Source organism: Procambarus clarkii, chromosome 21, assembly GCF_040958095.1.
Source record: "Procambarus clarkii isolate CNS0578487 chromosome 21, FALCON_Pclarkii_2.0, whole genome shotgun sequence".
In the NCBI taxonomy this organism is placed as follows: domain Eukaryota; kingdom Metazoa; phylum Arthropoda; class Malacostraca; order Decapoda; family Cambaridae; genus Procambarus; species Procambarus clarkii.
In genome coordinates this window covers 16,149,880-16,162,192 of record NC_091170.1, presented here as the reverse complement: position 1 = coordinate 16,162,192, position 12,313 = coordinate 16,149,880, and the positions used below count along the sequence as shown (strand labels likewise).

At 50.0% G+C, this 12,313-nt stretch overlaps 3 protein-coding genes across 3 annotated transcripts; all 3 read left to right on the top strand.

Moving 5' to 3' along the window:
• The first annotated feature begins 493 nt into the window (after positions 1 to 493).
• LOC123760785 (mucin-7-like) lies at positions 494 to 1,489 on the top strand. Its single transcript, XM_045746569.2, has one exon. The coding sequence runs from the start codon at positions 494 to 496 to the stop codon at positions 1,487 to 1,489; it is 996 nt and encodes a 331-aa protein (XP_045602525.2).
• A 749-nt stretch (positions 1,490 to 2,238) lies between these two features.
• Positions 2,239 to 2,811, top strand: LOC138367109 (mucin-7-like). Its single transcript, XM_069328513.1, has one exon. It carries the CDS (start codon positions 2,239 to 2,241, stop codon positions 2,809 to 2,811), a length of 573 nt encoding a protein of 190 aa, XP_069184614.1.
• Positions 2,812 to 3,762: 951 nt separating this feature from the next.
• Positions 3,763 to 5,046, top strand: LOC123760786 (uncharacterized). The gene has a single exon (XM_045746571.2). The coding sequence runs from the start codon at positions 3,763 to 3,765 to the stop codon at positions 5,044 to 5,046; it is 1,284 nt and encodes a 427-aa protein (XP_045602527.2).
• The last annotated feature ends 7,267 nt before the right edge of the window (positions 5,047 to 12,313 follow it).

The window sequence follows — 12,313 nt, the reverse complement described above, 5'->3', positions numbered from 1 at the left end:
CCAGACAGAGGAGCACCAGCCGTGCTTGCAGCAGATGCAGTTCTCTCTCAGACTCAGAGTAGGTGGACCTCAGCTGGCCAGTTATACACCTTGTTGTCCTAATCTATAAAACTACAGAAGTGCCTACTGTGTATAACATTCAACCCAACAAGGCAACGAATTGGTGGTGATGAATGGTAGTGGGGTTGGGTGGTGGTGAAGGGTGGTGGTGAAGGGTGGTGGTGAAGGGTGGTGGTGAAGGGTGGTGGTGAAGGGTGGTGGTGAAGGGTGGTGGTGGTGGTGATGGGTGTTGGTGAATGGAAAGCGTCATAACATTATATAGCACTGGGAAGGGGGTAGCACAAGGATTTGGGCAGGGAAGGCGGGAAGGAATGGTGCCCAACAACTTGGACGGATTCATCGCCGTCCATCGCTTCACACCCCACCCTGCAGCACGGCGGCGCTTCACACCCCACCCTGCAGCATGGCAGCGCTTCACACCCCACCCTGCAGCATGGCGGCGCCTCACACCCCACCCTGCAGCATGGCGGCGCCTCAAACCCCACCCTGCAGCATGGCAGCGCTTCACACCCCACCCTGCAGCATGGCGGCGCCTCAAACCCCACCCTGCAGCATGGCAGCGCTTCACACCCCACCCTGCAGCATGCCGGCGCCTCAAACCCCACCCTGCAGCATGGAGGCGCCTCACACCCCACCCTGCAGCATGGCGGCGCCTCACACCCCACCCTGCAGCATGGCGGCGCCTCAAACCCCACCCTGCAGCATGGCGGCGCCTCACACCCCACCCTGCAGCATGGCGGCGCCTCAAACCCCACCCTGCAGCATGGCAGCGCTTCACACCCCACCCTGCTGCATAGCTGAGCCTCACACCCCACCCTGCAGCATGGAGGCGCCTCACTCCCCGCCCTGCAGCATGGCGGCGCCTCACACCCACCCCTGCAGCATGGCGGCGCCTCACACCCCACCCTGCAGCATGGCAACGCCTCACACCCCACCCTGCAGCATGGTGGCGCTTCACACCCCACCCTGCATCATGGCGGCGCTTCACACCCCACCCTGCAGCATGGCGGCGCCTCACACCCCCACGCTGCAGCATGGCGGCGCTTCACACCCCACCCTGCAGCATGGCGGCGCCTCACACCCCACCCTGCAGCATGGCGGCGCCTCACACCCCACCCTGCAGCATGGCGGCGCCTCACACCCCACCCTGCAGCATGGCAGCGCTTCACACCCCACCCTGCAGCATGGCGGCGCCTCACACCCCAACCTGCAGCATGGGGGGTGCCTCACACCCCACCCTGCAGCATGGCGGCGCCTCACACCCCAACCTGCAGCATGGCGGCGCCTCACACCCCAACCTGCAGCATGGCGGTGCCTCACACCCCAACCTGCAGCATGGCGGCGCTTCACACCCCACCCTGCATCATGGCGGCGCTTCACACCCCATCCTGCAGCATGGCGGCGCCTCAAACCCCACCCTGCTGCATAGCGGCGCCTCACACCCCCACGCTGCAGCATGGCGGCGCTTCACACCCCATCCTGCATCATGGCGGCGCTTCACACCCCATCCTGCAGCATGGCGGCGCCTTAAACCCCACCCTGCAGCATAGCGGCGCCTTACACCCCCACCTTGCAGCATGGCGGCGCTTCACACCCCACCCTGCAGCATGTCGGCGCTTCACACCGCATCCTGCAGCATGGCGGCGCTTCACACCCCATCCTGCAGCATGGCGGCGCCTCACACCCCACCCTGCATCATGGCGGCGCTTCACACCCCATCCTGCAGCATAGCGGCGCTTCACACCCCATCCTGCAGCATGGCGGCGCTTCACACCCCACCCTGCAGTATGGCGGCGCTTCACACCCCACCCTGCAGCATGGCGGCGCCTTAAACCCCACCCTGCTGCATAGCGGCGCCTCACACCCCCACGCTGCAGCATGGCGGCGCTTCACACCCCACCCTGCAGCATGGCGGCGCTTCACACCCCACCCTGCAGCATGGCGGCGCCTTAAACCCCACCCTGCAGCATGGCGGCGCCTCAAACCCCACCCTGCAGCATGGCGGCGCCTCACACCCCACCCTGCAGCATGGCGGCGCCTCACACCCCACCCTGCAGCATGGTGGCGCCTCACACCCCACCCTGCAGCATGGCGGCGCCTCACACCCCACCCTGCATCATGGCGGCGCCTCACACCCCACCCTGCAGCATGGCGGCGCCTTAAACCCCACCCTGCAGCATGGCGGCGCCTCACACCCCACCCTGCAGCATGGCGGCGCTTCACACCCCACCCTGCAGCATGGCGGCGCCTCACACCCCATCCTGCAGCATGGCGGCGCCTCACACCCCATCCTGCAACATGGCGGCGCTTCACACCCCACCCTGCAGCATGGCGGCGCCTCACACTTCACCCAGCAGCATAGCGGCGCCCCACACCCCACCCTGCAGCATGGTGGCGCCTCACACCCCACCCTGCAGCATGGCGGCGCCTCACATCCCACCCTGCAGCATGGTGGCGCCTCACACCCCACCCTGCAGCATGGCGGCGCCTCACACCCCACCCTGCAGCATGGCGGCGCCCCACACCCCACCCTGCAGCATGGCGGCGCCTCACACCCCACCCTGCAGCATGGCGGCGCCTCACACCCCACCCTGCAGCATGGCGGCGCCTCACACCCCACCCTGCAGCATGGCGGCGCCCCACACCCCACCCTGCAGCATGGCGCGCCTCACATTGATCCCTGCAGCATGGCGGCGCCTCACATCCATCCCTGCAGCATGGCGGCGCCTCACATCCATCCCTGCAGCATGAGGTGACTGTAACAGTAATTAATGAGGCTAATTAACCAAGATAATGAATTGGTCTTCCTTAGGACAGTGATTGTAATTACTGAACCACCTTTACTGCATCTTGTAGAGACTAGTGAACACTATTCTTTATTCTGACTCTGCAACACTGTTCTTTGTTGTGTCCCTATAACACTGTTCTTTGTTGTGTCCCTGTAACACTGTTCTTTGTTGTGTCCCTGTAACACTGTTCTTTGTTGTGTCCCTGTAACACTGTTCTTTGTTGTGTCCCTGTAACACTGTTCTTTGTTGTGTCCCTGTAACACTGTTCTTTGTTGTGTCCCTGTAACACTGTTCTTTGTTGTGTCCCTGTAACACTGTTCTTTGTTGTGTCCCTGTAACACTGTTCTTTGTTGTGTCCCTGTAACACTGTTCTTTGTTGTGTCCCTGTAACACTGTTCTTTGTTATATTGACACCACTGTTCTTTGTTACAGTGTTAACTCTGCTATTCATTGAATTGTGAAAAAAAGTGATTTGCCTCTGTGTCACCATTGTTCGTGTAGTGTCAATGTGTCACCAGTGTTCTTGTTATGTTTCTGTGTCACCATTGTTCGTGTAGTGTCAATGTGTCACCAGTGTTCTTGTTATGTTTCTGTGTCACCATTGTTCGTGCAGTGTCAATGTGTCACCAGTGTTCTTGTTATGTTTCCGTGTCACCATTGTTCGTGTAGTGTCAATGTGTCACCAGTGTTCTTGTTATGTTTCTGTGTCACCATTGTTCGTGTAGTGTCAATGTGTCACCAGTGTTCTTGTTATGTTTCTGTGTCACCATTGTTCGTGTAGTGTCAATGTGTCACCAGTGTTCTTGTTATGTTTCTGTGTCACCATTGTTCGTGCAGTGTCAATGTGTCACCAGTGTTCTAGTTGTATTTCTGTGTCACCATTGTTCTTCATGAAGGGGAAGGAAGGACCAACATGCTCTCTCAAGAGTCTCCAGTGACCAACATGCTCTCTCTAGAGTCTCCAGTGACCAACATGCTCTCTCAAGAGTCTCCAGTGACCAACATGCTCTCTCTAGAGTCTCCAGTGACCAACATGCTCTCTCAAGAGTCTCCAGTGATCAACATGCTCTCTCAAGAGTCTCCAGTGACCAACATGCTCTCTCAAGAGTCTCCAGTAACCAACATGCTCTCTCAAGAGTCTCCAGTGACCAACATGCTCTCTCAAGAGTCTCCAGTGATCAACATGCTCTCTCAAGAGTCTCCAGTGACAAACATGCTCTCTCAAGAGTCTCCAGTGACCAACATGCTCTCTCAAGAGTCTCCAGTAACCAACATGCTCTCTCAAGAGTCTCCTGTAACCAACATGCTCTCTCAAGAGTCTCCTGTAACCAACATGCTCACTCAAGAGTCTCCAGTGACCAACATGCTCTCTCAAGAGTCTCCAGTGACCAACATGCTCTCTCAAGAGTCTCCTGTAACCAACAGGCTCTCTCAAGAGTCTCCAGTGACCAACATGCTCTCTCAAGAGTCTCCAGTGACCAACATGCTCTCTCAAGAGTCTCCAGTGACCAACATGCTCTCTCAAGAGTCTCCAGTGACCAACATGCTCTCTCAAGAGTCTCCAGTGACCAACATGCTCTCTCAAGAGTCTCCTGTAACCAACAGGCTCTCTCAAGAGTCTCCTGTAACCAACAGGCTCTCTCAAGAGTCTCCAGTGACCAACATGCTCTCTCAAGAGCCTCCAGTGACCAACATGCTCTCTCAAGAGTCTCCAGTGACCAACATGCTCTCTCAAGAGTCTCCAGTGACCAACATGCTCTCTCAAGAGTCTCCTGTAACCAACAGGCTCTCTCAAGAGTCTCCAGTGACCAACATGCTCTCTCAAGAGTCTCCAGTGACCAACATGCTCTCTCAAGAGCCTCCAGTGACCAACATGCTCTCTCAAGAGTCTCCTGTGACCAACTTACACATACGTTGGGTCTTAATCACCTTCCTTCATTACTACAACATTGTAGAAAGTGTCTCCAATGTTCTTTATTTTTACCGTAATTCTCTAAGACAGTTCGACCCTACAGCTTCATACCCGTATCTTGCCTTAAAATCTGTTATCATATCTCCCACTTGGGTTTTTGTGACCCAACCACTTGGGCTGGTCTGTAGAGCGACTGTCTCGCTTCATGAAGGTCAGCGATCAATCCCCGACCGTCTTGGTGGACTCAGAATGTTTGGTAATATGTTTATTCTTTGTCATGTGTGAATATGTATGTATTAACACGATGTACTGAACGGGGTGAGAATAGCTTGAGCTACCTAGTAAGGCAGCCAGCACTTCCACTAACACGATAACATCATTTATATTTGCCAACATCCAGGGTATAAAAACACGCAAATCCAACAAAGTTCACTTTATAGATAGTCTCCGTCATGAGGCAAATGCAGTGTTTGCAGCCCTAACAGAAACCACACAAAGGACTACGATGATGGTGAAATGTGGATCTCAAAGTACAATCTTTTCAGATGTGATAGGAAACACCGGCTTCAGGGTGGGGTCAGCCTCTACATCAAAGACACACTCATCTGTACTGAGCTGCTAAATACCACAAATGATATGGTGGAAGTGCTGATAATCAAAATAGAGATCCTAAATGTAGTTATTATCCTTGTATATAAGTCACCGGAGGCAAATCCTCAGCAGTTTAAAGACCAACTAATGAAAATAGAACACTGCTTGGAAAACCTCACAAATCCAGCCCTGATCATCATCCTGCTTGGGGACTTCAACCTACTGCACCTGAAATGGAAGCACCTGGCTAATACAGTAATATCAGAAAGAATACCAGGAAGTAGCCTAAATGAACAGGCACATGCAATTGACCTGCTACGGATGTGCAACAGGTTTGCCTTAAACCAGCAAATAGTAGAACCAACTAGGAAGGAGAACACGCTGGACCTCATTTTCACTAATAATGATGAATTGATCAGGAACATAATGATTACAAATACCTGTTTTACATGATCACAACTTAATTGAAGTTATGACAACCATGGGGAATGGACCTTCAAAACCAGTCCAGATTCCCGGTGGAGGAGATATCAGCAAATTCAACTTCAATAATAAACAGATAAACTGGAAGCAAATAAATCAGAACTGCACAAAATTAAATTGAGAAGAACAGCTAGAAAATGCAAACCTGAACCAGTGCCTGGAAAAAATAAGCTCAGTAGCACTAGAAATTTGTTAAAATCGCATACCCTTAAGAAAAAAGAGGAAGAGATGCAGATTGGAACGGGAACGTCGTTCTCTATATAGGCGAAGAAAACGAATCGCGGAACAACTTGAGAGCCGCACCCTATCTCAAGAACGGAGAAGAAGGTTAGGCAGAGAAATAGAAACAACTGAACTCAAGCTACAAGAATCATACTAAACCCAGGAGAGGCAAAGAGAGCAAAAGGCCATCAGTGAAATAGAGAGAAATCCGAAATATTTTTTCTCCTATGCAAAATCAAGATCAAAAACCAAATCTAGTATCGGGCCCCTGAGAAAAGAAGATGGAACTTTCACCGATGACAACAAAGAAATGAGCGAGCTACTGAGGAAGCAGTACGACTCTGTTTTCAGCGAGTCATTAAACGCACTAAAGATTGATAACCCAAGTGAATTTTTCATGGATATGATACCAACATCATATCATATATCAGACGTCACCCTATCCCCACTGGATTTTGAAGAAGCCATAAACAGTATGCCTATGCACTCTGCACCAGGCCCGGATTAATGGAACTCCATATTCATCAAGAACTGTAAAATAACACTATCACACGCCCTCCACATTCTGTGGAGACAAAGCCTATATACTGGCGTTATCCCTGATATACTAAAAACAGCAGAGATAGCACCACTTCATAAAGGAGGAAATAAGGCAGAGGCAAAAAATTACAGACCGATAGCACTAACATCGCACATCATAAATTTTTTTGAGAGAGTGCTAAGAAGTAAGATCACAAAATACATGGAATCACAGCATCTCCATAACCCCGGACAACATGGTTTCAGAACAGGGCGCTCTTGCCTGTCGCAGTTGCTGGACCACTATGATATGGCATTAGATGCTATGGAAGACAAACAAAACGCTGATGTAATTTACACAGATTTCGCAAAAGCTTTTGATAAATGTGACCATGGTGTTATTGCACATAAAATGCGTTCAAAAGGAATTACCGGGAAAATAGGCAGATGGATCTACAATTTCCTGACTAACAGAACCCAATGTGAAATAGTCAACAAAATAAAATCCAGTCCATAAACCGTGAAGAGCTCAGTCCCCCAGGGTACTGTGCTTGCTCCAGTACTTTTTCCCATCCTCATATCGGACATAGACACAACCTATAGCACTGAATCATCTTTTGCAGATGACACTAGGATCTTCAGGAGAATAGGCAACATAGAGGACACGGCAAACCTCCAATCAGATGTAGATCAGGTCTTTCTATGGGCTACAGAAAAAAAATATGGTGTTTAACGAAGATAAGTTCCAGCTCATGCGCTATGGAAAAAATGAAAATATAATAACGGAAACCACGTACAAAACTCAGGCAAATCATAACATAGAACGAAAAGGCAATGTAAAGGATCTGGGTGTACTCATGTCGGAAGACCTTACCTTTAAAGAACAAAATAAAGTAGCCGTCACAACTGCAAGAAAAATGACAGGTTGGATAACAAGAACCTTTCATACTAGAGATGCTATACCGATGATGATACTTTTCAAAACTCTTGTGCTCTCTAGAGTGGAGTACTGCTGCACAATGACAGCCCCTTTCAAAGCTGGAGAAATTGCTGACCTGGAGAGCGTGCAGAGATCCTTTACTGCTAGAATCTACTCAGTAAAACATCTAAACTATTGGGACCGACTAAAGAGCCTAAATCTGTACTCCCTTGAGTGCAGGCGGGAGAGATACATAATAATTTACACGTGGAAAATATTAGAGGGGCTGGTCCCAAACCTGCACACAGAAATATCATCACATGAGACCAGAAGACATGGCAGGATGTGTAGAATACCCCCGTTGAAAAGCAGAGGTGCTACAGGTACTCTGAGAGAGAACTCTATCAACATCAGAGGCCCGAGACTGTTCAACACACTTCCACTACACATAAGGGGCATAACTGGCCGACCCCTCACAGTGTTCAGGAGAGAACTGGATAAGCACCTCCAAAGGATACCTGATCAACCAGGCTGTGACTCATTCGTCAGGCTGCGAGCAGCCGCGTCCAACAGCCTTGTTGATCAGTCCAGCAACCAGGAGGCCTGGTCGACGACCGGGCCGCAGGGACGCTAACCCCCGGAAGCACCTCCAGGTAACCTCATCCCTTTGTGTGTATTTTACCTCAAAAACTTATTTCAATTTCAATTTCAATTTCTTGGTGGTTGGACACCATTCCTTTCACCCGTCCCATCCCAGGTTCAAATCCCGACCTGTAGCCCTGTAGACCCTGTAGCACCCCACTGTTGGGTCTGGTACAGAGCCTTGGGCAACTCTACTAGAGGTTCCAGTATAGAGCTCTGTGGCACGCCACTAGAGGGTCCAGTACAGAACTCTGTGGCACGCCACAAGAGGGTCCAGTACAGAGCTCTGTAGCAGCTCACTAGAGAGACCAGTACCGAGCTCTGTGGCTCGCCACTAGAGTGTCCAGTACAGAGCTCTGTGGCATGTCACTAGAGGGTCCAGAACAGAGCTCTGTTACACGCCACTAGAGGGTCCAGAACAGAGCTCTCTGCCACAGCTCTAAAGGGTCCAGTACAGAGCTCTGTTACACGCCACTAGAGGGTCCAGAACAGAGCTCTCTGCCACAGCTCTAAAGGGTCCAGTACAGATCCCTGTGACACTCCACTAGAGATGGGTCTACACACTCCTGGTGGGTTCAGTACAGAGCCCTGTGGCCCGCAACTGGTGAGGTCAATACAGAGCCCTGTGGCCCGCAACTGGTGAGTTCAATACAGAGCCCTGTAGCCTGCTACTGGTGGGTTCAGTACAGAGCCCTGTGGCCCGCTACTGGTGGGTTCAGTACAGAGCTCCGTGGCCCGCTACTGGTGGGTTCAGTACAGAGCCCCGTGGCCCGCTACTGGTAGGTTCAGTACAGAGCCCCGTGGCCCGCTACTGGTGGGTTCAGTACAGAGCTTTGTGGCTGTGAAATTTTTTTCTACGCCTACCTCCCTTAGGAGATGGACTACAAGTTTAAAGGCTGCTCACGGCAGTTAAGCATGAGTCCAATAGAAAAAGGAAAAGCGGGAGCAAACCGCCAGGCCTCCACCACCAGGGGTGAAAACCTATCCACAATAGGCCGCTGGCTCCTCCTAGTTGAACAGGACGTTAAAACTAATAAAGGGTAACCGACGGGTTCTCACAATCAAATATTTATATTTGATGTGGCGCTATGAATTGGAATTCGAATTCCCAAGAACAGCCGTCATATCAAGATCACATCAACATTTAATCGTATAAAGCAGAACATGGGTGGAAAAGAATGGTTGAAGGGTTGACATCAAAGACCGTTTTCTATAACTTAACAATTTATTAATAACAAGAGACTAAACTACTACATTACCGAGTTTACGTTACGTTAATGTCCATCCAGTGGCACGATAACAAACAGCTAAATAGCAACCCTTGCTGTGCGGCTGCATACTGAACTAACCTGAACACAGATGTGCCCACTGATGACGCAATATTGCAAATAAAAAAAATATCACAGACTAAATTACACCACAGCGAGTGGGTACGTTATTGTCCATCCAGTGGCAATTGCAACACAGCTATTCAACAGCCCCTCGAGAAATGACAACAGGCTCCATCCTGCTGACACTTCGGGCTGACAAGTGAACTAACTGACAAGGATGCCCACTGAAGACACAAGCATGCAATCAATTGTGTCACGGCTTCCCTGACAGCTACTCTAATCACAAGCTTAAGGGTCCTCCCGCCCAACAGGAGAGACCCACGTAACTAGGCGGGTAGTCCAACAGTGACTCCCCCCTATCACAACCTAGTGTGGACACTCTTTGCAACTCCCTACAAGAAGTTGCACTGTAAACAGTAAATAAAGTCAGGCAAGGTGGGATTCTAGGACACAGCTCCAGTAATCCCTAAGTTACTCTACTCTCGTCACCCGACAATAAACAAAAGAAATTGCCTTAATCAATTACCACTGATTATGTGATTAATTACGTTAATTGACTGATCGCAGCAGTCAGCAACAAAGTACTACGGTAATCACAACCAATTGTCTCTCATAGACAACAACATGATGGTAGTCTACGTTAATCTTTAACACATGTCATCTTGTTAACAATAACTCAAAACTCTTATATTACATCACACTTGACTCCTTGCAAGTATTCAGTGAGTAATTCTTAATTAAGGTCAAAGGGACCACTAATTACATCCCCATTGAGTTACGTTAACTAAGCCTACCCTAATTTGGTAGCTTCTCAACAGTCTGTGTCAAAAATTACTATAGTGAGTGTTAATTACCCTAATTAACTCTGAGCAATCAATTAACTGTCACCAGGACCGATAATTAACCATCCATAAATACGTCTCACTCCGCACTGCCTAAGCAGGTCTCATCAAACACTGTGAATTCACGGGAAAGGAGTTAATTACCCCTAATTAACATGAGTGCAATTAATCCACTGTCCTCAGACAGGATATGATTAATATAACGAGTTATGCTAGCTCCATGACCTCGCTTTACCGAGTCATCTGAGTCCTCAAGATTCCAGACGTTAATTACTCCACTAATTATCATGAGCCACTAATTGCTATACCCCCGAAAGGAAATTAGTCCCGAGCAAATTACGTTAACGCAAATACTGACAGACTCTGACAGATCCTCTCCCACTACGTGAATTCATGATGAGAAGGCTAAGTACATAATTAGCTAGAGTGGTCAATTAGTTGTCACGCGGACAATTAATTGCACCCGAGACGTATCTCACTCAAGCTCAACACTGTTCTCCCATAACAGCTCTCACTCACTCAACAATAAGTGTGCACCCCTTATCCAGTTAATTACCTCTATTATTAACTCACTGAATCCTTAAGTCCTCAACACAACTTAAAGAAACAAAGTAACCCCAGTGTTACATGGGTCACACTTACTACGGCATGCATAACAACACCAATGCACTGCCCACATACGTTTGTGGCTACTACAACTCGTTAATTACTGTGCCCACACAGTAATGACACACGGTTTGACAACAAGAATATACCAATATTACTGCCCCCCTTATCTTGCAACCGTTGCAAAGGACTACTGTGAGCACACACTTACCTCAGCAAGGCAATTAACAAATCAACTGCCTGCTCTCATTAAGTCCTGTGAATTCCCCTGAATAATCATAGAGGTCCCTTAAACCCTCAACACAGCTCCCAGGGCAATAATATTGTATATCTGATAACAATACTGCGCAAACCTACAGCATAATGATGCCGTCAGCATACCCCACATGCTAATGACATCATTAGGCAATCAGTCAGCAATCTCATCTACTGACTCACCACACAACACAGTACATAAAAACATGCAAATGAACACATAGAAATGGCATCCACATAATCAATGAAAATTATATCACCAGGTAAGTGTATCTCTAACTACACAGACCTCAGGGTACCCACTGACATCCCTGCAATGCTGGCCTGCCTACCTCTGCAAATGATTATAATTTTACATGCTGGTACTCCATAGCACTAATCCAGTCTGACCGATTATATAGAATCGACAACTGGATCATTTATATGGTAAATCTCTACACTGACCGGTTACATACCCGAGTCAGTCTACACACTTATATAAATTTTATATAACTACAGTGTGGTCCCGTGTACAACATCCATCTCCAGGTACCGCCCTACCAGTCACCTAGACGTGCCACTGACAGCTGTCACTCAGCTGCTTCCCTAGCCTGGCGGGGCTATGTGACAACACAGCTCTTACCGGGATTTCCACCGGTCCTCAACACACTGTTACACAATGATAATTGTTCTCACATTCTTCACATCCTCATCAATCCTTTCCCTGGTCACTACCTCTCTGGCTGTAAACACCTAGCTCGCTCCTCGTGTGAGGTGTGGCCCTAGAATGCCCAGGGAAGGTGGCCTAACCACGTGGCCCTAAGGGGTGGCCACGGGTAGTGCCTGACGTCACAGCACCCCACCCGGCTGAGCTGGGGTGCGGGGTGGAGTGGGGTTTGGCCGCGCGGGTAGCCTGGGTGGGTGGGTGGCATCCCATGCGCCACCCACCTTGGCCAGCCGACACCGGGCGGCTGGCCAAGGTGGGTGGCGCATGGGATGCCTCAGCCCAGCTGGCTGGCTGCGCCTACAGGCATACACACGTGGATGGGTGTTACGGACCCGGATCGAGCGTCTGAGGACGGAGCAGTGACGACCACGCCATCTGTGGGTCAGCTCCCGAAACCCCCTCCAAATGAACGACGACACCTGGTGAAGACGAGGCG